The sequence below is a fragment of the Hippocampus bargibanti genome, linkage group LG19 (assembly GCF_051943395.1).
Source record: "Hippocampus bargibanti isolate YZ-2025 linkage group LG19, ASM5194339v1, whole genome shotgun sequence".
NCBI lineage: Eukaryota > Metazoa > Chordata > Actinopteri > Syngnathiformes > Syngnathidae > Hippocampus > Hippocampus bargibanti.
In genome coordinates this window covers 1,705,948-1,733,910 of record NC_142752.1, presented here as the reverse complement: position 1 = coordinate 1,733,910, position 27,963 = coordinate 1,705,948, and the positions used below count along the sequence as shown (strand labels likewise).

Below are 27,963 nucleotides of genomic sequence, written 5' to 3'. Positions count from 1 at the left end.
GTTATTAATATCTGATTTTTATATCGTGATTTAACAAGAAAAACACGCTTGCTCATACGACGCATCGACGATGTGTCACAATGAGACGTGACACTGGAAGTGACGTGCAAGTCGAGAACCCATTTTCGGTTGCATTAAAAACTGCTTTTTTATCTAAACCCAAATCTTTTCACATTATAATCAATATAATTAATGTCTGCTTTTTTATATCGTGATTAAACAATACAAACACGCCTGCTTACAATGGAATGCTCCACGAGAAAAATGCGTCGTTAACAATGAGACGCGACACAAGGAAGTGACGCATTAGGAAGCGCATGACCCCGAAAACGGAATGCGTAATCGGCGAGCGACGGTGCCATCTTGCCGCTATCAACACGCTAGTGTTATTAGCTAGTGCTACGATTTTTAATTTCTTCAAGAAATACAACAATACTTATTCAAAATGGCGATGCAAGCAGCGAAACGCGCTAACGTAAGTGTTTATTTACTTAATGCCGTTTTCGTTTTGTTGAATATGGGGATACAATTTTACCGCAGTGTTGTTTGCCAACCACAGTCCGTCGACCGTAGTGGGGACCGATGAAACAAGTTATATTTTATAATACGAACACGTTTCAAAATACTCTTCTTTCTAGTTTACAGAATCCTGTTGTTACTAATGCTAGGTTTAGGCTGCTCCGTTGTATTGGTATAATGTAACATAATGTATCGAGTCTATAGCTTTTAGTGGTTTAGCACCGCATTATGCTGGAATATTTTTGTGTTGTTTACATTAACTTAATGGTACTGCAGTGACACAATGGTTAGTTACTTTGTTAATATTTGCCCTCTGACTCACACTCAAAGTCAATTGGGACTCCAAAGAGAACCAACACACGAGAAACCGGATTCGATCCAATTCATAACATTATTATTTGCTTCTGTTCAGATACGACTTCCTCCAGAGGTTAACAGAATCCTTTACATCAGGAACCTTCCCTATAAGATCACGGCGGAAGAAATGTATGATATCTTTGGAAAATATGGGCCCATACGTCAAATCAGAACGTAAGTGCTTTGCATTAGCCTGAAATTCTTGAAGTTCTCAGCAAACATCCTTTTTTTCAATGGATTTTGAGATGTAGCATCTACCAACCCTTGGTGATGCATCTATTTGATTGTATTTTCCAATTATACATGAGATACCAATTTAAACACAAAATATATCACCTTTAATTCATTGAGCGTTTATTCTTGACAGAGGTAACACACCCGAAACAAGAGGAACAGCTTACGTTGTTTATGAAGATATTTTTGATGCCAAAAATGCTTGCGATCACCTGTCGGGCTTCAACGTCTGCAACCGCTACCTTGTGGTTCTCTATTACAACGCAAACAGGGTACGTGGACGGCTTTTTTTTTTTTTATTGTGAAATTTTGAATTTATAATTCGGATGTTTTTTTTTTTTGTGTTATTTTACAGGCATTCCAGAAAATGGACACAAAAAAGAAAGAGGAACAGTTGAAGCTCTTGAAAGAGAAATATGGGATCAACACAGATCCCCCAAAGTAGAATTACGATAAGATCTCTTCGTCTTTTTTGTTCTCTTCACAATGTTTTTTTTTTTTTTTTTTTTGGGGGGGGGCTTAAAAATAATATCGCGCTGTTTTTAAAATAAATATTTTTCTTTTTCACTCTGAAATCTATCGTTGACATCCCCGTTTTCTGTCATCACGTCGGAAGTAAGAAAGACAAAATGGCCCATTGAGTTCCTTTTATTAATTTAAATCACAACACAGAGTGTAGTGCAGCCATGTTGCTAGGAAACATAATACATGCTACAAAAAAAAAAAAGTACACACACTTGCCTGTAGATTATATTTGGCATTTTGGATGAACAGAAACATTCTCCCACCCAAAAAAAATAATAAATCAACAAAAAAAAGTAAAAAGAAGACTGCTGAGAAATACAGTACTGCTTGCGCGGGGGACATGTTATGCTAATGACATGCTAGGCTATTGAAGAGGATAGGGTTGATTTGATCGCAATGGCCGCTCTTTCGTTGACCTTATCGACACGAGCTACTTTTGCATCCACAAAATGAAAGCGGCATCGGTGATATTAAAAAAGTACAAAAAGGTTAACTTTGGACGGTGGCTAAATTGGGTCAACGCGGCTCTACTTGACCTTTTCCGACTGTTAAAATGAAACTTGTTGGCGCTGTACGACTCAAATGGATAGCATGCAATTTTTTTAATAATAATAATCCATTTGATTTCTAAGCGCCTTTCAAGACTCTCAAGGTCACTTTACAGTCAGAGGATTAGTTTTTCTGCCACCCGTGCCAGCGTTCACTCAACTCGGAATAACTCAAACAGATAGAAAGCTAGCTAGCTAGCGAATAGATTAGATTAGCTATTAGATTGTTATTATTATTATTATTATCAACATTTGCAAGCTATTTGCTATCTAGCCATCTGGCTAACTGGGTAGCTATCTAGCTAGGTATCTGTTGGCTATCGATTGGCTAGCTAGCTATCTAGCGTTCTATCTAGCTTTCTATCTATTTGATTTACTTCCGGGTTGAGTGAACGCTGGCGTGTGTGGCTGCCGCTGCTCACCACACAGAAAAACTTATCCTGTGACTGTAAAGTGACCTTGAGAGTTTTGAAAGGCGCTTGGAAATGAAATGTATTATTATTATTATTATATAGATTGCTAATAGCTAGCTAGCAACAGCTGAAGCCGTAACAAAGCGCTAACATGGACAAAGTGTATTTGTTTTGATTTGTTTTATAGTATATTTCTTTTCGCGGACTGTACAACCATGTCTGAGAAGGAAACGCCATAGAAACCATTTCTCCTTTTTTTATTATTATTAGTATTATCTAGATCTAATATTGAAAGGATAGAGGAAAATGCATTCCCATGAGTAATTTTGATTTGGTTGATTTGAGTAAACACGCATAGCTAGCAATCAGTTGAACAACAAAGAGAAGAAGAACGAGAGAGTATAGCGGCTAATCCAGTGTAGCATATCAGTGACGTTCCGATAAAATAAAACTAGAGGGAATAAAACATTACACACTTCACATTTTGGCATCTTATTTTGAAATTATTTCAGTATATTCAGTTAACATCCGAGTTACGACCGGGTTCCGTTCGTAAGTTAAGCGGTCGTAAGTCGAAATCCATTCAAAATGGCCGACGTGACGTTTACGCCACAGGATAGTATACGATGTCAATCTGTTGTTTTTAAGCAACGTTTTCTATTGAATACTATATAGCAAACTGTTTACTGTAATGTATACAAAGATGTTTACTGTACAGTTCATTTCTAAATGTTATACATACCCTGCTCTCCATGCTAACGGCTAGAAGAGGTCACCCGACACACACGCTCGGACTCGGGCGGACGCCGAAGGAAAAAAAGCAGTGTACAGTACTACACGAAATGTTGCCGAGACCGTATCTGCACTGTATAACTACTGTATTGAGTGTAGTCGCACAGTAAATTGCTGTGCAAGTGTGTGACATGCTGGCTGGCCAAAATTGTCGTACGCGTTGCTGGCTGCTTGCGCGTTGCGGTGCCAGGCGTAAAATAAAGAAAAAGTGTCTGGTGGTCGTAAGTAGAGGTAACAGGTCACATCCGACGTAAGTACGGGTGGACTTACGCCCACCCGTACTTACGACCACAATCTCCAGACCCTATTTTTAAAATTTTAATTCTACGCCTTGCACTGCAATGCGCTAGTAGGCCAGCAACGCGTACGACAATTTTGGCCAGCCAGCATGTCACACTCTCGCACAGCAATCGACCGCGTGATGGCACCAGAGGGGCGGGGGAGTTTGCGCGTCATTTAGCCTGCGAGTCTCTATTCAACATTTTGAATGGATTTCGACTTACGACCGTTTGGTCGGAACGGAACTCGGTCGTAAGTCGGATGTTACCTGTATCTTTATTAGTTGTGCGTGGTTTTAATATACAGTGGCATATCGTATGTGGTTTTTTTTTTTTAAGCAAATGACATTCTCATGCACATGAGTGTTTGAAACACAAGAAGCAAAATCCATTGAAAGATAGTCCAAGCAATTTTGTTGTCGTTTTTGTTGTCGTTCAGTGGAAATAGCTGCTAACTGAATGGAACATGAAATTGGTTTCTGTGCAGTCCATGGCGGCGATGATGGCGTTTTTTTTTTTTTTTTTTTTTTTTTTCCTTCTCGCCTTTCACCTTATTTCTGGAGGTCACACTGCAGGAGTAATACGATGGACGGGTCGCTTTTAGCCGCTTCTTTGAACTCGTCTAGTGAGATCTGGTCGTCGTTGTTTTTATCCATTTTGGAAAAGATCTTATCCACCCGTTGTTGGGGCGTCAGGCCGTCTTCGTTCATTTTCATCATGATCACCGTGCCCACCATTTTGTAGATCGCCTGGAAGAAATGGAGATATGGATATCCACGTTTATTCTATTTTCGTTTTCAGTGCTTATTTCATTAAAAAAAACTCATTGACTGGCAGACGATGTGTAAAAATGTGTTCACTCCAGTGCCAGGGTTTTTGTCATTGTCACTCGAATTGCAGGACCTACATATTATTGACTTTTACGACAATATCAACATTCAATTTAGCGTAAGAAACCTCAATTTTTGAGAGGTTTGAAAGGTGCTTTTAAATGTATTATTATTGAAAAACATTCTGTGACTGTAAGGTGACCATGAGAGTTTTAAAAGTGAACGTTGGCACGAATGGCTGCCTCTGCTCACCCACACAAAAAAAATTATGTGACTGTAAAGTGTCCTTGAGTTTTGAAAGGCACTTCTAAATGAAATGTAATAATAATTATTATTATTATTATAAAAGGTGCTTCTAAATGAAATGTATTATTATTATTGCAAAGTTCCCCATTGTGGGAATATTAGAAGATTTTTGATTCTGATTATTATTATGATGATTATTATTATTGCAAAACCTATCCTGTGACTGAAAAGTGACCTTGAGAGTTTTAAAAGGCGCTTTTAAATGAAATGTACAGTATTATTTTATTTTTATTATTATTCGTATAAATGTATTATTATAAATATATTATTGAACAAGAGCTGTTCCACCTTCCTCCACCAGATGGCGGTACAGGCCAACAAAAACCAACTGTGCGAAAAGAGTTCATCACACCTTCCCTTATTTTGCACTTGACTCTTTTTGTGGAGCTCACAAACAAACAAAAAAAAAGCCCCAAAGCTGAAAGGAAATGCGCGAATTGGCTAACAAGATCTAAAATACCCAACAGGGCGAATGTGATGATTCATTTTTTGTTTCATTGTCCATTTCTCCGAACGAGCATAAAGCCCCCCAAAAATAATCCATACCTCGATGATCTCCAACATCTCCACCCGTGTTATTTTTCCATCTCCGTCCAGGTCATACATGTTGAAGGCCCAGTTGAGCTTTTGCTCAAAACTGCCTCGCGATGTAATGGATAAAGCGCAGATGAACTCTCTGAAGTCGATGGTGCCGTCGCCGTTCTTGTCGAAGGTCCGAAAGGCGTGTTCGGCGAACTTGGACGCGTCGCCGTAAGGGAAAAACTGCAAGGTAAAAAAAAATATTTTATTTTTTTTTGTTGTTTTTGATATATTTAGATATTATATTTGGAAAACGTTCTTTTCATTCATTGAAAGTGCGCCTTATAGTCCTGTGTGCCTTATATGTGGGAAAGGTTTGAAAAGACACCATTCATTGGCGGTGCGCCTTATACATCGGAAAATGCGGTAAAGAAAATCAATCTTTGTGTTTTTCTAAAAAAATATATACAATAAAATGAACCTTTGCGCCATATATATGAGCTTGAAATGATGGTGGCTGTCCAAAGTACAATGCAATACTTGCAAGCTTTTTATGAGCTATCCATTAGCTAGCTAGCTATTAGCTATCTAGCTGGCTGGCTGTTAGCTGGCTAGCTGCTGGCTATCTGGCTATTTCTTAGATATTTATTCACTATACAATAGCTAGCTAGGTAGCCTTCTACCTATTTGAGTTACTTCCGGGTTGAGTGAACGCTGGTGTGGCTGCCGCTGCTCACGCACAGAAAGACTTATCCTGTGACTAAAGTGACGGCTGAAGAAACCTTTTCACCGATAATTACTGTCATGTAAAATCACACACAGGGGAAATGAAACAAAAAGCCTCATTTGTTTTTTCATCCAACGTTTTTGTTTTTCAAAAAAAAAAAGCTGAAACGTTAGCAACAATAGCGACTGCGTTTTAGCTTCAGCCTCGCATGCCACCGAGGGTTTACTTACATAAGAGGCAACGCAGGCTCTGTCCCTCTCACACGGTCCAACACACACAGTCGCCCAACGCAAACGCCCTCCCTCCCGTCGCCCCTCGCCCGCCCGTCGCGGATGATGCAAATTCTGTATTCCCGTCCCTCCTTCCGACCTTCTGTGCGAAAAGAAAAGAAAAGCGATCTCAACCGGCAGCGCTGTCGGACTGCTTTCAAACAGGCTTCGCTGCACCCCGACGATGTTCGTAAAAGGTGGCATGAGACAAAGGGATTTATAAAAAATACAGGTAACATCCGACTTACGACCGAGTTCCGTTCCGACCAAACGGCCGTAAGTCAAAATGGTCGTAAGTTGAAATCCATTCAAAATGTTGAAAAGAGGAATGGCGCTCTACACGTCATATTTTCAATTCCCGAATAAATTTCCTTCAGCTACTGGATTTTTTTTTTCTACTTCTTTCTTTCCTTTCCTCTTCCTTTTACAGCTTTGCTGCTGTGTTACTTCCGTGTAGAGTGAACGCTGGCGCAAATGGCTGCCGCTGCTCACCCGCACACAAAAAAAAAGTTCTTATCCCGTGACTGTAAAGTGTCCTTGAGAGTTTTGAAAGGCACTTAGAAATAAAATGTATTATTATTATTATTATTATTATTATTAATCACATATTTCAAAAGCTTTCCCGAATTTACTTGAACGAGCAAATTCAAGTTATCGGGGAGGATGAAAAAAAACCAACACATTTAGCGAGAAAAATTTCAATCCATTGAAATTGGAGATGCGCTTTCATTTTGTCAGCCATTTTTTGTTTATTATTATTATTATTATTTTTTATTTTTATTTGTATTGTTATTATTATTTATTTTTTACTTTTTTTATTATTATTATTATTATTTATTGTTATTATTATTATTATTATTATTATTATTTTATTATTATTATTATTGTTAGTGTTAGTATTATTATTATTATTTAGTGTTTGTGTTGTTGTTATTATTATTATTAGTATTATTATTATTGAAAACGAAATTATTTTATTATTTTTATTATTTTTTATTTATTATTATTTAGTGTTTGTGTTGTTATTGTTATTATTATTAATAATAATATAATTTCATTTATTTTTGTATATATTATTATTATTATTATTTAGTGTTGGTGTTCGTGTTGTTGTTGTTATTATTATTATTATTATTATTTTATTTTTTTTTAGTTTGTATTTTTTATTAATTTGTATTTTATTATTATTATTATTATTATTATGATTCTTAGTTTTTTTAAATTATTATTATTATTATTATTATTATTATTATTATTATTATTATTATTATTATTATTATTGGAATCAATGTCTTTATTTGACCATCTGCCTTCCATTGGATCCTTTTTTGGTTCCCAGTGGAATCTAATCCAGTTACATGCAATCTGCAAGTCCCCAAACTGCAACACAATGCGCATAGAATGGCTAAATCGCACCCCCCCCCACCCCACCCCTAGTTGAAATCCTGACCCTTGCGAGCTCATCAACTGGAAGCTTTTAAGCCGCAAGATGTCTGTCCAGCTTAGCTGTTATCTGAGGAACGGAAAAGCAAACACAAATGTGGATCTGGAAGGGGGTGGGGGGGGGGGTGCGCTGTTGTGGGGGTGTTATTTTCAACACAAAACTTGCTAAATCCTTTTCTCACTTCCTTGATGAGCTCCTCCTTTGTGAGGTTTCACCAGACTGTTCGCTCCCTCCGCGGCGGATATGAATGGCGTATCCGTTACGGATACGCCAGCACTGTTTTTGATTTGGGAGGAATGTCAATGTTGTTTATTAGCCATATAAGGCACAGTTGTTGCGATACAGTTGTTTTGGATCAATATGACTTCACATATAAGGCGCACCGGCGTATAAGGTTAAATCAAGGCTTTTAGGTGCGCCTTATACACCGGAAAATACGGTAATGGCACTGACGACTTCTTCTATGGTGGCAAATGGAGTCGGTGGATACTGACAGTATTGCGAGACCTGATGTAGCTCAATATGACTTCACATATAAGGCGTATAAGGTTATTTTGGGTGCGCCTTATACACCGGAAAATGCGCTAATGTCACTGAGTCTTTTCCTTTCAAAATACAAAAGGGCAAATTGCGCTTTAGTACGGGCTGAACGGTGCCGCGAGGGAAAAACAAAGAAATGAGCACAGTGGTGCGAGAAAGGGGTGCACAGGTGTGAAACCCCCCCCCCCCACCCCCCAGCCAAATTTCATACATGCATGCGCAGGGAGGAAACAGCGCCGTAACGCCACTGATAATGCACACATACATGCATACTTTTCCTGTTTTTGCCCCCGCCCGCCCCTTTTGGTTTCCTGTTTTCCAGCGACAAACCAAATACCCCCCCCTCTACCATACACACACACAGGCGCAGTCACACTTCACAGGAACAATGAGTCCTGTTAACGTGAGGTCACCGCAGACCGTTTTTCCACTTATCGACTTGCTGGATTTAAATAAAAGTCCTATCGGGGATTCGCTGTTGCCTAGTAACGCGATAGGGTGCGTCAATCAATGGGATTTTTTCACCGCGACCGTTCGTGTCTGCCTTGGAAGTTTTTGTGGAGATGACTCTTGTTTTGAAATAGGTGCATCGGTGTATAAGGTGCACCTCTAATGAATGGTGTGTTTTATGACTTTTTTCCATATATAAGGCGTACCGGAGAATAAGGCGCACCCCCAAAGAATGGTGTGTTTTCAAACGTTTTCTATATAAGGCGCACCCCCAATGAATGGTGTAATTGAAAACGTTTTCCATATATATAGTGCAGCGGAGTATAAGGCGCACCCCCAAAGAATGGTGTATTTTCAAACTCTTTTTTTCATATATAAGGTGCACCGGAGTGTAAGGCGCACCCCAAGGAAGGGTGTATTTTCAAAAGTTTTCTATATAAGGCGCACCCCCAATGAATGGTGTATTTTGAAACTTTTTTTTTTCATATATAAGTTGCATCGGTGTATAAGGCGCACCCCCAAAGAATGGTGTATTTTCAAACGTTTTCTATATAAGGCGCACCCCCAATGAATGGTGTAATTGAAAACGTTTTCCATATATATAGTGCAGCGGAGTATAAGGCGCACCCCCAAAGAATGGTGTATTTCAAAATGTTTTTCCATATATAAGGTCCACCAGTGTATAAGGCGCACCCCCAAGTGAATGGTGTATTTTGAAACTCTTTTTTCCATGTATAAGGCTCACCGCAGTATAAGGCGCACCTTCAATGAATGAAAAAGGTTTTCCAAATATAATATACAAACACCAAAGTATAAGGTAAGGCGCAGGGTCATCTTTTGAAGAAAATCAAGGCTTTTGGGTGCGCCTTATACACCGGAAAATACGGTATTTGAGCAATTTTTTTGTGCAGATCAATGGAGTGGAAATTTCCGTTGCCGTTTGATGCTGGGCTTTGACTTTAGTCCACGTTGGTGTTTTTGTGGCCATGTTACTGATCGTTCCTTCTATTGAGAATACATTTTGGGTTGCTCTTATTTTGAATTATTGTATTCATTTTTCTTAGAAGATCAACGGAGTGGAAATTTCCGCTGGTGTTTGACGCTCGTCTGGAACTTTTCCAATTGAAATCTTGCAAGCCTTGCAGCAAAAGTCGACTCTTTCTTTTCTGTTTGTGAGCTGATGCGTGAGCTCTCTTGGCATTTAAAAGGAAACGCGCTAGCGAGCTCGCATCTTATGTAACTGCCGGCACCCTCTGGCATTTCCTGGCACCCGTTCAAAAAAAGAGGAATGCTTTATTCGTACACTCCGCACAAATGCGGGATGACATCGGAACTCGGAACAATTGAACGTCACGCGATCCAAAATTAATCGTGTGATCAGAAATCGAGATCCGGTCAACTTAAAGGACAACCGACGTCTCCGGACAAGTTGTAAAATGGCTTCAAATGACTACTACTGAGCGTATTTTACCGTATATAGCTATATTTTATGTTTTAAGACTCGCACTGAATATTCCGGAAGTCTTCTTTTTCAGTTGGTGACGAGTCCGTACGTGACGTCACTGAAGGAACGCCCCTGACCGAAAAAAGGACACCTTGTAGCAGTCTTTCCATCACGTCAATGCATTTTGCTGTACTTTGTTTGGTCTGAAATGTGTTGCACCAAAAAAGAGGCAGAAGAGGGTGACAAAGCTCCGTGTAAGGAATTAATCAGCCTGTGGAAACAGGTTGATTAATTCCTTACACTGAGTTTTGTCGCCATTTTCTGCCTCTGTTTTGATGCGACATTGCCCGCCCCCAGATACCTCAAAATGGCACGGAATAAATTCTTTAATCGATGGCAAACATGTATGCTTTCCTCTTCAGAACTACTTGAATCATATTCATAAATGGATGAGTAACAAGAAAGCATCTTTTCCGAATCTGAAGCCATTGTTTTGATTCTCTAGCAAGGCAAGACGTCTTGGGGTGACACCACGAACAAGGGGGCGGGACCTTCTGAAACTGGCCACTTCCGGTTCCTTTTTTTTTTTTCAGATTTTGGACACTTGAAGTCATTTTTATTGGTGTTTTGCATTTGACTCAAAATATCAGCCTGTGTGTTTTGGGTATTTTAGATGCTATCAAACGTTTTTCTGATCTCAGTTAGGAAACAAAAAAGTGATGTCGGTTGTCCTTTAAATGACTTGATTATGGGTTTGAGCTTTATTTTGAAAGGGTTTCAAATGTGCGTGGTGGATACGTGTGAGTCACCTTGACGTAAAGTTGCTGGAATTCGTCGAGGTTGAGACGGCCGGTTGGGCAATCCTTCAGGAAACCTTTGTACCATTGCTTCAGCTCGTGTTCGTTGAATTCCGTGTTCTTCACCAGATCTTCCATCACTTCGGGGGTTAGCTTGCTGTTCTGTTTCCCCATTTTGCCTGCATACACACACACACACACACACACGTTTGCATTTATTTATAAGCTTTCTCATCAAACTTTCTCGCTTTTTTTCATCTTTTTATTTTCTCATTTATTTCCTCTTTACACGACGGCATTCCAAAGTCCGTTCAGTCAAAAAGGGCTTTTTGTTTTCATTATTACATTTTTTTAGTGATTTTTTTTATATCTAAACAGTTAGAAAAGGGGAAACATGGCCGCATGTTGAAGTACATTGAACAAGTACATTGTTCTGGATATCAAATCAGTACATATATCCCATAATTCATGCATTTACGCATATGCAACATCCTGTTTATTGTGCCAAATGACAAAAAAATAAGTAATACAATTGCCCTTCTGTATTATTATTATTATTATTATTATTATTATTATTATTTTAATTTTAATTAAATGTATAATAATACTAATAATAATAATACATTTTATTAAAATTAAAATTAATTATTATTATTAAAATAAGAATGATAATAAGACATTTTATTTAAATTAAAAGTAAAATAAAAATAATACGGGAGGGCAATTTTAACTCTGATTTTTATTTATTTATTTGGCCAATCATTGACAGCTGACCTAAACACGCTAACAGAAATAACGTCAATGTTTCATTTTCACTGAAAATTTCAACTTGAATTTTACAAATGGTCTGTATGGATTTGCGTTCTTTTGTGTACGCTCTGTTTTCTGCGCGTTCGATCGGTTGTTGCAAGACAATCAACAATCAATTGCATGCGAGCAATATAATGTCATTCTAAATCGATCCGTGAAAGAGGGAGAGAGCCTCCTCGGCGCTCAACATCGGGACACCGACGTAGCCTTTCGCTAACCTCTTCTTCACCGACAAAAGCTCCTTATTAGGAAATTGCAATGAAGGGGCTTTATTCACAACATAGGCGTCGGAACTGAATCACTACAATATCATTCATATTCTTTCTTTTTTTTTTCGTTGTGTGTGAAAACAAAAAAACAGACATCTGTGTAAGCTCTCAGTCGTACAGGAGTGGTCCATCGATGAAAAGGTTGCTTCTGCCATCATCTGTACTTTGTCGGACGTTTCGCTTCTTATCCAAGAAACTTCGTCAGAAAACTAAAGTCTTACTGGTAGTCTCGGCCCTATGTATATCCCTACTGTCCAAACTCTGCTATGATTGGTCCCTGCTCTCAGGTTGGGGGAAGCAGAGGACTACTCCCTGCGGCTCCACTGATTGCTTCTATCTTCCTGACTAACGACTGGCCTGATTGCCCTATTTGCCCTGGTATCACCTCATCAGCATTACTAATCCTATATTCCCTAAGTAGGCTGTTGTACGAACGATCCAAATTGAACAGTTTAGTGAAGGATTTAGCTGTTTTATAAAAATCGCTTCTTTTACTCCCCTTTCAAACCATCTATGTTCTTTCGCTAAGATTTGAACCTCATTGTCGTCAAATGAGTAGTTGCTAGCTTTTAGGCGCAACATCGCCATGTCTGGACAGTAGGGATATATATATATAGGGCCGATACTATCAGTAAGACTTTAGTTCGCTGAAGAAGCATCTTGGATAACAAGCGAAACGTCCGACACCTTCAAAGAAGTACAGATGACGGCTGAAGAAACCTTTACATCGACAAAAAGCAGACAATTAATACCTCGTAACAAGCTACTCAGTGTTAGCGCTTTAGGATTAGCGAGCTAATCAAGCAACGTCAGGTTTTAGGTTGCAAATGAGAAGCATTCATCGTGAATTTTCAATCATTTTTTTACTACATTAATTTCATTTCGATGATGAATTTTGTAAGACACATGAATATCTATAGCTTATTTATGTTCACAATTCTCATTATTTTAGTTGACGAAATGAGTTCCAGAGTCCATATATCAGTGAAAAATGCAGAATGACTCATGATTTAACAACTTTTTAGTCTTCGTCGCCCCTGAGACGAGACAAAAACGATGACGTACTGTCATAGGCGTGTATGCGGATATAAAATAATAAAATAAGGTATATCTAAACAACCCTCGTGAACAACGTGCAGCAGAGCAGCCCCACAGTCAGGCGTTGGGATGGTTATTACATAACACAGTCTCCCTTAACAATCATTGGCTTTCCAAGGGGGATGACCTTGAGATGGAGCCCTGACAGAAGAGGAAAATCCACTTGGACAATGTGGGTTGATTTGAAAACATATGTGTCACGCACATGTGCGCGGGCGTGAGTGTTGTGAGAATCTTTATGTGTTGTCAGCTTGCAGCCTAAGCAAGAGTGCTATCATTATGAAAGACGATGATGAGGAGGAGGAGGTGTGGTTACCCTGGCAAAAAAAGTGGCAGATGGAGTGGAAAACACTTGATCTCATCAACCACATCTAGTTGCAACTTGCAGATTAAGGCTAGGAAACGATTTCTAATCATTTGGAGTAGGATAGCATTTTCGTCACTTTTGTTGTTGAGTGAGAACGTTTTGAGACAAAGAACCCCATGCAATTTTTGTTCTTATATTAACCATACACGGTTTAGGGAATGCGTTTCGTCATTTTAATATCAATATGGGGCAATCATCCAAACATTAATCCAATGGAAACAGAAGGGGACGTGACGCACTCGGTTGCATCATGCAGGTAAACATTAAATAATAACACGTCAGTAACTAATCGTGCAAATCAAAAAAGAATAGCATCCTACCTGAAAAAGTCGAGGAGGATACGTTCAAAACTGCAAGGAGCGATTAAAAAACGTCCTTAGTCCAGCTTCTCCTTTCTTGGTTGCAGTCGTTGCTTGTCTCGTTTTATTTAATCTTATTTTAATTTGTATATTATATTTTCCCCGTGTCGAATCGTGAGCGGTGCAGGTGCGTAGGATGATGCTGCTGAACGCACACTGCCAGTGATGCACTGAGCAAAAGACACGCAGAGAGTGAGGGAGAGAAACGCTTATCTCCCTCGATGCGTGTGTGCGCGTCGTTCGTGTGTCCTCAGGCTACGCCTGACATGAAATGGCACCAACTAATAATCGTAAATAATAGTCAATTGTATAGCAAACATCGAATATGACATCGGCTCATTAAAAAACTGCTTCTGCATTGACATCAGCGTTCTCTCGCCACCGGTTTGGCGCCACTCCGTTGGTTCTCGAACGAGATGCTATTTTTCAAGCTAGCTGCTAGCTAGTCCGAAAGTAGCCTTTATTCTTGTGGGCTGGTTAAACAAACTAACAGGCTGGTTTAAAGGTGATTTACGATTATTAAGTATATTTATAATTATATTACATACTGTCAATGTAAATGTGAATGAAGAAATCGTCGTGAAAAGTCGATGAACCAATGCGCTCTCTTAAGCTAGTTTCTTGGGCTCGTTAGCATACCCTTTAAAAAAAATACAGTAGTCATTCTCTTATGATCTCATTTTTATATAATTTCACTGAACTTTATGTAGCGTGTGTTCAACATGTTAGTCTCACAACAACCTCGACCAAAACCAGCACTGTCCAAAATGTATACTTGCTATTAGAAATTTCGGACAGTTGACAGCTGTTATGCAAACACATTTTACTTTTAGCATCGTTTTAATGCTATACTGTTAAATACAGCAATACAACAATGCTGTTGAAAAAATAAACAGTTTAAATAACTGTTTATTCTTTCAACAGCATTGTTGCTGCTGTCCATCAGTGAATAACATGTAATGTGTTTATGTTTTTATAGGCAGGCTTTGCTTTACAGACAAAATGGATGATATCGTGCACGGAAGCATAAGCCTTGAAACAGAGACTAAATGTGTCCCCATCTCTCCCAAAAGAGCAAGAAGAGACGATATATTGACAAACAGTAATACAATAGCGTGTGATCTCCCAGATATTTTGACATTACAAACTTCACTCCAGGATTCAGACCATTTTTGCTCTGAACAAAATGGGCATACTGTGGAAAAAGACCCTGGTGAACCAATTCAAGATCCTCCAGGATCTGCCGGGCCTCAGAATGATGGTACAACGTCAAACGCACCTGAAATCTGTGTCACCACTGAAGAGAGTCCCTTTCTTCATCTGAAAAATTATGATCAGCAAGACGAGCTCAGCCCAAACCCATTATCAGGAGTATGCTCTTTGAAAGACACCACTGCTGACATGTTCGCGCACCCCCAGCGTCAACTGGATAAATCACTGGAAGACAAACCTCCCGCTGATTGCAGCTCACCTTGCGAAAATAAATTGTCTGATGATAGGGATGTCAGACATCAGTCTGATTTATCTTCCCAGTCCAACCAACATGACTCTATTCCAAGCCAATCTGTTGCATTTTCTATTCCAAGCCAATCTGTTGCATTTGATGAGAGTAATCAAAAGGAGGAGGATTTCGCAGATACGATCTTCAGACTGGGAGCGGGACGAGATGAGGAGGTGAAATCTCCCAGTCGTATTGAGGAGTTTCAATTATTTGTCCCTTCGCCTGATAAGCGTATTCCCCTCATGTTGTCGCAGGATAAAAGCAAAGTGGACTCGTGTGATAGTCATGTTGAGCTCGACAAGGAAACAAATGACCAAGCTAATGATAAAGGAACAAGCAACACCGTCTCTCCGGTTAAATGTACTGAGGTATCACTTATCTCTTACCACATTCCACAAGCCATGTACACTTCAACCGAAACACAAAGCACTGATAACTTTGGACGTGCAAAAGGAGAACACGATGAGACGGCAGTCGGAACACAGGGGGAAAGAGTTCATCAGACGCCAGAGAATGACATGTCTGCGGTAATCAGCATTGAGTCTGCTGAAGGAGATAATGATCCAGACCTTGTCCAAGTAATGGAGCCTGCACTCTGGAGCGAAACTGTCAGGGCGGCTGAAGAGAATAGCGGTAACGTTGAGAGCATCGCAGGTGAAGAATTATTACCTCCATCGGTAATAATAATGACAGGTGAAATAAGATCAGATGAGCCGACTCCGCAACAACTAGTCTCGAGCAATGTGGACTCAAATGAGCAGATACCCGGGGAGGACTTCCTACAGGGCAGTCGACTGACACCAGAACAGGCAGCTCGACATGACATCACACAATTCTCGGAATGCCAAGAAACAGTGGAGATGCTAGAGTGCAAAGTTGAGCTTTTGGCTTCGTTCGGCGATGCCATAGAACTGGGGCCTCGTGAGTTTTGCCGCAGACTCCTCTCACAGAACACAGATCGTGTCATGGCTCCAAAGTCTGAGGGGAAATTCTCCGCTTTCCCAGCTGGTTTTGACAATTTCCAGAAAATCCCACTGGCACCAGATGACGATGATGATGATGACGACGCCGTCCAAAGGAACGGCTATCCCGAAACAGAGGCTAAACATCCAGAGAAGCCAAAAAAGATGGACGAGGACCAGGGCCAACCAGGAGACGGTGGCGTTGATACGAACTCTACTCCAGGTTTATCCGGAGAGCTCATGATTGCTTCTGAGTTGTCCACTAAAGCCGGATACGAGATTCCGCAACCCGAAGACCTGATCCAGTGCCTGGAATTCCAGATGAAAAATGAATTTGACCTAGTCTTAAAAGAACTCTGCGTCTATTTTGATATCTGTAAAAGTGAAATTGTACGTGACAACGGGACGCCGTCCCAGCAGTGTGGGTACACCCCGTGCAGCAAAGTCTCCGAAAACAAATGTCACAGCAGTCCAGAAGTTTCTCGCCGCAGAGATTCAACTTTAGGTAACTACATCTCACTTCGATTGAGCTTTTTCAGTCTCGGTGGTTCGAGATTATTAAGAACATTGCGTATGAGGCAATTCCTCAAAGACCGCGGTTCATATAAGAACTGTTTTTAGTGTTCCATTTAACAGACTGTACATTTCTCCTTCAAAGTTGCTTTTGAAGGCCGTTGTTGCTGTCTCAATTCTGAGTTTTATGCTATAGAATGAGTTTTACGGTTATACGGTATCAACAAACAATCGATTTGGATCGTTTTGGTTACATTGTAACAACTTTTTGACCGTCATAATCTGTCACCATTACAAAAGATACTTTAAGACAATTTTGCTAAATTGTGTTTTCATCTAACGTATTTTTATATTTTGTTCTTAGGTCCTGATGAAGGCCGCAATTTAGAAATCTGTGGAAGAGATCCTCACCGTGGAGGTGAACAGGAAGTGCCCGTCGCGTACCACGAATCCAAAGAAGCGTCAAGTCAACTGGCAGAAAATCGTAATGGTTAATTTTCTTTTTCATTTTGTCTACTGGAAAAACATTAAAAAAAAGATTAATTTTCATTACCGTTTTTTTCCGATATATAATAATAACAAAAATACATTTCATTTTAAGCGCCTTTCATAGCTCTAAAGGACACTTTACAGTCACAGACAAGCATAGGTACTATAATAAATAAAATTCAATCACAAATAGAATACAATAAATAAAATACAATTATAAATAGAAACAAGAGAAAGACCTACACAGAAAATGTGATTTTAAATAGGTGTGTTTTGAGATGAATTTGAAGGTGGGAAGAGAATCGACGTTACGAATGTTGGGAGAAAGTGAGTTCCAGAGTTTGGGAGCAGAGCAGCTGAAAGCCCTGTCCCCCATCGTACTGAGACGGGCAAGGGGGCGTCGCACAGAGGTGGACGGAGGACAAGGATCTGAGGGAACGAGAGGGAATAGAAATTTGAAGAAGGTCAGATAGGTATGGGGGGGCAAGGTTATGGATAGCTTTAAATGTATAAAGAAGAATTTTAAAGTATAACAAAAAAGTGTAAACTATAAGGCGCACCCAAAAGCCTTGATTTTCTTCAAAGGTTGACCCTGCGCCTTATACGCCAGTGCGCCTTATACATGGAAAAATATTTGAAAAGACACCATTCATTGAGGGTGCGCCTCATACTCCGGTGCGCCTTATACATGGGAAAATACACTACTTTTTTTAAAGGTTCTGCTCCCAAAAAAATCCACGATGAACTCCGTCTCCCCTTTTTAAAAAGGAGAAAAATAATAATTTCGGAACCTCTTTGTCAGCATTTCGAGGTTCATTCCCCTTTCCCCGATTACCTGCCGGGAAACGATAACGCTGCTATGAATGGAGGCGCATTGTATGAAGAGGAACAGATAACAGATAAAAATAAAAAATCGGATTAGCCACTCATCCCTAGCCGCGTCTCACTTTCAATATGTGGCTTGCAGAGACCCATCAGACAGAGCTGAAAAAGACAGCGTGGTCCCCGTCCTTCATTCCTGTCGCGCAGCCACAAAGCCACGGTGAGTCAGTGATGGTTTTGGGTATTATAGATGCGATAAAACGTTTTTCTGATGTCAGTTAGGAAACAAAAAATGGTGTCGGTTGTCCTTTAAGTTATTTTTTTTGTTTTTATTTTGGGGGGTTCTTCTTGCCCAGAACCACCATGGGAGACCAAGAAACTGAAACCCCTGAGGACGTGCACCCGGCCAATCCGACTGGGACTGTCCAAGAGAGCCAAGACCAAATCTTTGCACCGTTTCCACCCGTGCAAATGAACCCCACCCCTAAAAAAAATAAGTGAGTGTTGCAGTTAGTTTTTTTCACTGAGAGAAAATTTGCACACACAACTCCAACTGCCCGTTATTTATAATATTTAATACTGTTGCAGATATTTATTCTCGGTTAATACTCCAGTTGAACCACGGTTGGTGTTTCAGAACTCTTGTTGACCTTATGAATATTATTATACATTAAATGAGTTCATATAGATAAGGAAAATGTTTCTTTTGTGGCTCATGAAATCGATTTTGGCTGTTATGTAATAATAATAATAATAATAACACATTCCATTTATAAGCGCCTTACAAAACCCTCAAAGTCACTTCACAGTCACAGGATAACTTTTTCTGTAGGTGAGCAGCGGCAGCCACACGCGCCTGCGTTCACTCAAGCCGGAAGTAACTCTGCTAGGAAGCTAGCTAGCTAATATATAGCTAACAGATAGCTAGCTAGGCCTTCACTCAATCCGGAAGTAACTCAGATAGAAAGCTAGCTAGCTAATAGACAGCTAATTCGATAGCTAAGTAACCTGGCGAGAAAGCTAGCTAACTAATAGATAGCTAACAGATAGCTAGCTCGTCCTCCACTCAACCTTTTGTGATTTAATGTAGAGAAAGATGCATGTCTGCTACAAGCTAAATGTTGAAAACAAACACGAAGCTGTAGCATCCATTGACGTAAAAATATTGTCTCACATCTGCTGTCAAATCAGCTTCAATTCCAAGCCGCGGCAGTTCCATCGGCGCACTGTATACAGGAAATAAAGTCACAAAGATAGTAGAAAGCACAAAGGGAATAAAACTAAGATCATTCTTCAAATTATGATGACACTAAATTTTGAGGTTGTCATGCCGTGTTTACTTGCCGGCAGTTCTGCGCACGTCCAATGTGTGCAGGGTATCAAAGCTATACGGCGTCAAGCTGTCATAATGCGGCATCTTTGCACAGCAAACCGAGCGGGATTGAAACGTGCATTACACGCCGATATACCGTATGTGGGAGCCAACCAGTCGTGTAATTTGTTGGCCCCAGCGCAGATCAATAGTCATCACAGGACCGCAGACGCAGTGATATGACCCACTTGGGGACTAAAAATACAATGCGGAATAGCCACGGTTGTTACCGAGTGCGGCGTTAACTAAAATTAATGTGGAAATAGGATATGGCAGGTGTTACACGGGGCAGTGGAACCTTTATTAGCCCCCCTTAGCCCCTCAGAAAAAAATATAGTATCCCAAAGGGGACCCGTATAAGTTGTGAGATGACAATGAACGGTCCAAAAATTCCAGTCTCTACAGGATGGGTGTCCAAGTCAAGGCCCAGGGGCCAAATGTGGCCCGTCACATCATTTTATTCGGTCCACCAAAGCAAATCCAACTAGTTAAATTCTATTTTTATCGTTATATTTCATCCCATGAAGCTTTTCATTCGGCCGCTGCTAGTTTCCATTCCCAGTATTTGAAAACGTCGTAAATCAAGCCCTAAATGTCCCGTTAAACGTCCCCTCCGGTGCGTTTTTAAATCTTTGTAACGGCGATCTCGGCTGAGCAGCATTTGTTCACAATAAATCAATGCTGAGAGAGAGGCTGCCGACTTAACAAGGCCGCTCATTTACAGCACAGAAAACATGGTTCTTTTTATCTTTTTGTCCCAGAAGCCTCAACATCTATCACGTAGGATCGTACATTTCTCCCTTTCTATTTTTCGCCGCCATTACCGCGTGGCAGCCCGAAAGACTGATCGGCGTTCTCGCGACTTGGAGTCATTTTTCTTGACGCAAGCACAGTTAGCCAGCTTGATGCATTGTTCCCGTAAGGTTGAAAATAAATGTGAGCTAGATCAGATTGCGAAACAAGCCGCTGATTCGTTATCCCATCTGTAAATTGCAAAATCTCTTTGGAGCATTAAAAATATTAATATATATATATATTTTGGAAATTGATGAGGATCTGTGTTCAAATCAATTCATCGACTAAGCAGCCACTCATTAGCATGACAAATTCCGATGAGCTTTTTGCAATGATCACTTTAAATTAGCTCTGCCGCTGCCTGTCACACATGATACAGTAAAGTCTTGTTATATCGATATTCAAGGGAGTCTGAAAAAATATCGATATAACCGGGACTATCGATATATCCGACCCTGTTTGCATGTAATTTTCCCCGTGCGTGCATAGAAATAGTATCGATATAACCGGGACTATCGATATATCCGATATCGATATAACGAGACTTTACTGTAATTACTTCAACTCGCGCGAAAAAAAAATACTAAATAAAAATACTCGTATCATTCGGACTGTGAAAATGCTTATTCCCGACATTTCATGTTTAATTATTAAGATCCATCGTAGCTGCCAAAATTTTCCACTAATTCCCACAATGATGCAGGAAACAATCCCGGTTTTCATTGGGTCGTAGGCTGCCGACACCCTGAACCGGTAGCCGACCAATCGCAAACTCGCTTCCGTTATGGTAGAAAGAATGGAGAGAAAAAACATAACTACTGTATTTTCCGCTGTGTAAGGTGCACCCAAAAGGCTTGATTTTTTTTTCAAAAGATGACCCTGCGCCTTATACGCCGGTTGGTGCGCCTTATATGGGAAGTCATATTGAGACCACAACAGGTTTCGCGACGACTGTCAGCAGCCATTGACTCCATTGGAAAACTTTTATCTATTTATATATGATATTTGGAGAACTATAACGTTATAGTCCGGTGCACCTTATATATGGAAACAGTTTGAAAATAGGTGCGCCTTATAGTCCACTGTGCCTTATATATGGAAATGGTTTGAAAATAGGTGCACCTTATAGTCCGGTGCGCCTTATATGTGGAAAATGTTTTAAAATGTGTGCGCCTTATAGTCCGGTGCATCTTATATATGGAAAAAGTTTGAAAATACACCATTCATTGGTGATGCGCCTTATACACCGGAAAATACGCTATTCCTTTTTCATTCCAGTGGAAAATTTTCCTTCTTGGTTTGATATGTGACAACGCCATGACAAACTGCCGCACCAACAAACGTATTTGCGGGGATAAATAGGACACGTGTAACGAGATCCAGCTGGGGATGGAGATCAATACCGCTTCTATTTTTGTATTCGCCGAACTCTGCTATGTCGTGAACGCAGGTTGAGGCTAACGAGCTGATGCTAACGAGATTACAAATGACAACAACAAAAAAATATATATATGTATAAATATGGGTGATTGGGTGTTACCTATCTACCCACCTACCTACCTATCTATCTATCTATCTATCTATCTATCTATCTATCTATCTATCTATCTATCTATCTATCTATCTATCTATCTATCTATCTATCTATCTATCTATCTATCTATCTATCTATCTATCTATTTTTTATTTTTTTTATTTTATTTTTTATTTTATTTATGTATTTGTTTATTTTTCTATTTATTTGTATTTATATTGATTTATAGTTATTTATAGTTAGATGTATTTATTTATTTATGTATTTTTTATTTTTTTATTTGTATTTATTTATATTTATTTATGTTGATTTATATTTATTTATAGTTAGATGTATTTATTTATTGCATTTATGTATAAATGGAGAATGTCTCATTCGTCCTCCAGGCTTGCGTTTGTGTCTCACGCAGCAGCATTCCCTTAACGTGTATTTTCACCATGGCAACGCAGACTTTATTTTTAATTTAAATTTTTATTTTTTTGGTGCATCGGCTCTAATTCTCTGTCATGTCATGGAGTGAGCGATCGCTTCAAATGCACATCGGGGTCTATTTAGAATTAGACGTCTGGCGCCTGTTTTTTTTTCTGTGCCGATAAATTACCTTAAAAGGATGAAGCAATCGCAATATGGGAAAATAGATTCTTCACCCACACGGACGTTTAACTTAAAAGTGCACCTTGTGGATCAAGTCGCAAAAAAAAAGGAGATGTCTGTGATGAACGATGAGGCACTTGATTTGATTTGCACTCTGAAGTTTGGGATGGATTAAACCGAGGAGTGGGAAACAAAGGGGAATATTGCACGTTATTATACAGCAGTCGTCAAAATTGAATTGATAGCAATCATCCCGATGCCTAATTACGTCGTTCGTTGAATTTTAATCTTGCATTGCTCATTTATTTAATATGGAACCAAACAAATATGGACGATGCCATATGTTTCTGAGTATTCATCATTATTTACCGAGAAGAAAAGTAACTTTGGAGATCTGCTCTTGAAGAAAATCCTACCCTCCTTTCCCTCCTTTGTGTGTAACCAACTCCATTAATTCCGAGTGAGCGGCGATGCCATTTGGAATCCTCTCACAACGGAGGTCGGAATGTCCATCCACTTTACTGCGGTTGGCTTTCAGCGCGGCTTATATAAATGTGGCCTTTGAGGATGGATGGATGGGTGGATGGATCTATGGATGGATCCATTGATGCATTGATTGGGTGGGTGGGTATTATTGGGTGGATGGATGGATTTTGATGGATGGATGGATCTGGATGAATGGATGGAGTTAGATGAATGAATGGATCTGGCTGGATGGATCAATGGATGTTTCGATTGGATACATCCATCGATTTGGGTAATTATTGGGTGGATGGATGAATGGAAAGATGGATGGATCAATGGATGGAACGATTAGGTGGGTGTGTAATTATTGGATGAATGGATGGATGATGGATGGATGGATCAATGGATCTATCGATTGGATGGATCCATCGACTTGGGTAATTATTGGGTGGATGGGTGAATGGAAAGATGGATGGATCGATGGATGGATCAATTAGGTCTGTGGGTGGGTAATTATTGGGTGGATGGATCTGGATGAATGAATGGATCTGGATTGGTGGATCAATGGATCTTTCGATTGGATGGATCCATCGACTTGGGTAATTATTGGGTGGCGGGGTGAATGGATAGATGGATGGATGGATTGATCAATGGATGGATCAATGGATCTATCGATTGGATGGATCCATCAATTCGGGTAATTATTGGGCGGATGGGTGAATGGAAAGATGGATGGATCGATTGGGTCTGTGGGTGGGTAATTATTGGGTGGATGGATGGATGGATCAATGGATTTTTCGATTGGATGCATCCATCGATTCGGGTAGTTATTCGGTGGGGGGGTGAATGGATAGATGGATCGATCAATGGATGGATCTGGTTGGATGGATGGATCAATGGATCTATCGATTGGATGGATCCATCAATTCGGGTAATTATTGGGCGGATGGGTGAATGGAAAGATGGATGGATTGATGGATGGATCGATTGGGTTGGTGGGTGGATGGATAGATGGATGACAGAACAGGAAAAATAGGAGAATGCAGAAGTCATCGCTTTGTTGAACAACAATATGTTTGAATTCAGCGTATTATAACCACCAAGCAAGATGTACGGTACATATAAAAAGTCTACACACCCCTGTTCGAATACCAAGTTTTCGTGATACCAATAAATAAATTAATAAATAAAAATAAGAGACCAAAATAAATTCAACGTAGTCACCTAACACGCGGGTGTCCAATCCCCTGAACTCGATACCACTAGTGTATCTAATTTTGTGGCCGATGAGAGGATAACAGTCCTCTGGAGGATCGCAATTTCAGATCTAAGTCATCATTCTCTTTGATTAGGCCGTAAGAGCAGCCGTGAGTCAGACCGTGACTCATTTTAAGAGCGTCACAACGGTTGGATGACTAAATGTCATCAAACACAATGTGCCGACTCGCTGCCGTGTTTGGCCAAGCTCTCCTCGTGCTCTTTGATTTCTTTCGTTCCATCGGGGGGGGGGGGATACCTCGCTTGCATCGTATTCCTTTCAGCGCACCGTCGTCGTCGGCCGAGCGAATAAAATCGCATTTGATATGGCGGCACCGGGAACTTCTCCGCGGTCGTGTGACTGGAGTGGAGAGCAGATTAAGGACAGCGAGGTCACTCTGAGCAAGCGCTTTGCTTTGATTGCGGGGGCCAACCCAGATGCTTGCTTTAATTGCGCCTGAGCCTGATTAGGCTTTTATTATTCCGAAGAAAAGCTTTTCATGAAGAGGCTCCGGTGCTAGTTCAATAGCGGGCTAAAATAAAAGACCCCACCCTCATAGCCCTTTTTTCCACATCTCCGCTTGAAAACATTCAGATCGGAAATGGCGCTCTATGTCATATTTTCAATTCCCGAATAAATTTGTGAATGACAGAGGATGAGTTAATGAATAAATAGTTTTCAAGTTTTAATTCAAAAATAATGACTGTTATTGTGGTTTGAGTGGGACAATTTGAAATTTTGGTTCGGAATTCAGCAAGCATCATGAAATTTCACAAGTTTGCAGTGCTTTTACGGGCCGATTAAAATGATGTGGTGGGCCAGATTTGGCCCTCGGGCCGTTACTTTGACACCTCAATAATTGTACGTTTTATCGTAGTTTACATGGGACAATTTGACATTTTAGTTCAGATTGTAGCAAAAGCCACGGAATTTCACAAGTTGGATTTGCTTTCGCGGGCCGAATAAAATGATGTGGCCGGCCAGATTTGGCCCCCCGAGCATTGACTTTGACACCCCGATAATTTTAAATTTTATTGTGGTTTACATGGGACAATTTGACATTTTAGTTCGGATTTTAGCAAACGTCGCGAAATTTCACAAGTTCGATTTGCTTTTGCGGGTCGATTGAAATGATGTGGCGGGCCAGATTCGGCCCCCGGGCCTTGACTTTGACACCTTTTTCTTCCAGTCTCCAAGTCTTTTTTTTATTTATAATTTTTCCTCTTTTTTCTGTGATAAAATCGCTATTTTACAGAAAGAGGTAAGACAGTTTCTATGTTTTGTTACAAACGCAGTTTGGAAAACCGTCAGAAAAATCAGTCAAGGCAAAAATAAATAAATCAATAAAAATGTGAATCCGAAACTTATATATATATTTATTTTTATATCTACATATCCACCAATGCTTCTAAGACGCAAGCACGGACAGCCCAGCAGACGAGGAAAAAGGCTTTAAATAATTGAGCCAGTTGTTAAAAATAGGCGACGGGGACTTAATTAAATTTTAAAAGCCGCATCCAAAAGAGTCCACGGTTGAAGGTTAACAATCGCTACGTGTCATTGTCAAACCCGCGGGAGGAATCTTATTTACGTTAGAATGATGTTACATATTATCATCATAATAATAATAATACATTTCATTTCTAAGCGCCTTTCAAAACTCTCAAGGTCACTTTACAGTCACATGATAAGCTTTTCTGTGGGTGAGCAGCGGCAGCCACACGCGCTAGCGTTTACTTAACCCGGAAGTAACTCAAATAGATAGAAAGCTAGCTAGTTTGCTAATAGATAGCTAGCTAGGTAGCCAGCCAGCCAGATAGTTATATAGCTAATTGGTAGCTAGCTCATCAGCTATATAGCTAATAGATGGTAAATTGATAGCTAGCTAGCTAGATAGATAGCTGTATAGCTAGATAAAGAGCATACACAGAAGATAAATTTCTCGTTAACGTTTGTAATTTTTCATTCTATTGCTTGTTGTTAGACGGTTGGTGCTTTTCGGCAGATTTCCTCTTGAGGGCCGTTATGATTTTGGGGACGCTATTAGAATGTTTCACCCCCTTCCACATATTACATATAGAGCGCACAACATATTAATTAATAACTAGTTTTGACATTTGAAGTCAAAAATAATGACTGTTATTGTGGTTAACATTCGATAATTTGACATTTTGGTGCGGATTTGAAATTTTAGTTCAGATTTGAGCAAGCATCATGGAATTTCACAAGTTTGAATTGCTTTTGCGGGCCGAATAAAATGATGCGGCGGGCCAGATTTGGCCCCCGGGCCTTGACTTTGACACCCAATAATTTAAAGTTTTATTGTGGTTTACATGGGAAATTTTGACATTTTAGTTCGGAGTTTAGCAAGCATCATGGAATTTCACAAGTTTGATTTGCTTTCACGTGCCGAATAAAATGATGGTGGTGGTCCAAATTCAGCCCCCGGGCTTTGACTTTGACACCACATCAATTTGACATTTTGGTTCGGACTTTCACAAGCATCATGGAATTCACAAATTTGATTTACGTACTTTAGCTAGCATTTTGAAAAAGTTTGATTTGCTTTTGCCGGCCGAATAAAATGACATGGCGGACCAGATTCGGCCCTCGGGCCTTGACTTTGACACCGGTGCACTAATGGTGACATATATCACCCAATAATGATAAAAGAGACAAACAAGGAAGTGAAAAAAAGGCTCTGTGGCTGTGTCGGGAGTGGAAAAAGAGTGTGGAAGCCCTCCAGATCTTGTCTAGAGGGGAAATTACATTGCTAAGGATTTATTGCTTCAAGTGTAATTGGGCTCAAGTAGCGCCGGGAGAGAAAAAAGCCAAGCAGGTCTCCTCACCAGTGCCGAGGAAAGCGGATGCAGATGCACTAGCGATTCCTCCATGCCTCATTGCGGCAACCGCAAAGAAAACAAGAACACTAAATATATCATTCTTTAAATCTAAGCATTTAGAGTCAATTATATTAGACTGTAAAAGTGGTTTGTATGCCGTATGACGGTATCGTTTAGCTACTTTATTATTATTATTATTATTATTATTATTATTATTATTATTATTATTATTATTATTATTATTATTATTATTATTATTATACTTGTCAGATGATGATTGCAAAACGGCTTTCTTGGTGCAGGAGAGAAGAAGGAGGTTTCTTATCAGGTTAGCGAGCCCCACCCGCCACTGCGGTACGATTCCCTCGCTCGCTCGCTAACATGCGGCGGCGCATTCACGCTGCAGAACAGAGCAAGGCCTGCTTCTGCATACCAATCAGTGAGCGAGGGCGACACTCCGTGACTTAGCAAGAGAGGAGAGAAGGATGTATGGGGTGTACAATCGGGGAGGGGGGGGGGGGGTCTCCATCGTCTTTGCCGTTCCGGTCAGCTTGCCAAACCCAGTTGGGGTAGGCGAGAGCGCCGCGGTTCGTAAAAAAAAGGGGGGGGATTCTCCCTGGTAGGCTTTCCCTGATGGGGGTGCATGTTGTGAAGGAGGGCGTGGGGGGGGGGGGGTGAGGGACTGGCTGTCTTCATAAAGGGGAGGGGGGATGTTTCTAAAAATAGAAGAGCCATTGATTGAAGTCTTGGGGGGGGGGGTCTGATGTGAGGAGCTCCGTAAAAGGCAACGCTCATCGGGAGCCGATTGCATGATGACATTATTATAATAATAATAATACATTTCATTCATAAGCGCCTTTCAAAACTCTCAAGGGCACGTTACAGTCACAGTATATTTTTTTTTCTGCGGGTGAGCAGCG

The 27,963-nt window shown here is 40.2% G+C and overlaps 3 protein-coding genes across 3 annotated transcripts; 2 read left to right on the top strand and 1 right to left on the bottom strand.

The window, feature by feature from the left end:
* The first annotated feature begins 315 nt into the window (after positions 1–315).
* On the top strand, positions 316–4,213 carry sf3b6 (splicing factor 3b, subunit 6). Its single transcript, XM_089022274.1, has 4 exons — positions 316–475; positions 932–1,050; positions 1,244–1,382; positions 1,466–4,213. Exons 1-4 carry the CDS (start codon positions 446–448, stop codon positions 1,553–1,555), a joined length of 378 nt encoding a protein of 125 aa, XP_088878400.1. The 5' UTR covers positions 316–445; the 3' UTR covers positions 1,556–4,213.
* vsnl1a (visinin-like 1a) lies at positions 1,838–14,082 on the bottom strand. Its single transcript, XM_089022273.1, has 4 exons — positions 13,857–14,082; positions 11,005–11,171; positions 5,349–5,564; positions 1,838–4,415 (listed from the first exon to the last, which is right to left on the bottom strand). Exons 2-4 carry the CDS (start codon positions 11,164–11,166, stop codon positions 4,218–4,220), a joined length of 576 nt encoding a protein of 191 aa, XP_088878399.1. The 5' UTR covers positions 11,167–11,171; positions 13,857–14,082; the 3' UTR covers positions 1,838–4,217.
* Positions 13,535–18,835, top strand: LOC148883515 (uncharacterized). The gene is made up of 5 exons (XM_089022262.1): positions 13,535–13,792; positions 14,875–16,863; positions 17,236–17,361; positions 18,328–18,402; positions 18,539–18,835. The coding sequence occupies exons 2-5, from the start codon at positions 14,898–14,900 to the stop codon at positions 18,655–18,657; spliced, it is 2,286 nt and encodes a 761-aa protein (XP_088878388.1). The 5' UTR covers positions 13,535–13,792; positions 14,875–14,897; the 3' UTR covers positions 18,658–18,835.
* Positions 18,836–27,963: the final 9,128 nt, after the last annotated feature.

Coding starts and splice junctions, on each gene's coding strand:
- sf3b6 (XM_089022274.1), top strand. CDS start 446: ATGGCGATGCAAGCAGCGAAACGCGCTAAC. Junction 1,051..1,243: donor CCCATACGTCAAATCAGAAC/GTAAGTGCTTTG, acceptor TATTCTTGACAG/AGGTAACACACCCGAAACAA. Junction 1,383..1,465: donor TCTATTACAACGCAAACAGG/GTACGTGGACGG, acceptor GTTATTTTACAG/GCATTCCAGAAAATGGACAC.
- vsnl1a (XM_089022273.1), bottom strand. CDS start 11,166: ATGGGGAAACAGAACAGCAAGCTAACCCCCGAAGTGATGGAAGATCTG. Junction 5,565..11,004: donor TCCAGCAACTTTACGTCAAG/GTGACTCACACG, acceptor TTTACCTTGCAG/TTTTTCCCTTACGGCGACGC. Junction 4,416..5,348: donor AGATGTTGGAGATCATCGAG/GTATGGATTATT, acceptor CATTTCTTCCAG/GCGATCTACAAAATGGTGGG.
- LOC148883515 (XM_089022262.1), top strand. CDS start 14,898: ATGGATGATATCGTGCACGGAAGCATAAGCCTTGAAACAGAGACTAAA. Junction 16,864..17,235: donor CCGCAGAGATTCAACTTTAG/GTAACTACATCT, acceptor TTTTGTTCTTAG/GTCCTGATGAAGGCCGCAAT. Junction 17,362..18,327: donor ACTGGCAGAAAATCGTAATG/GTTAATTTTCTT, acceptor TGTGGCTTGCAG/AGACCCATCAGACAGAGCTG.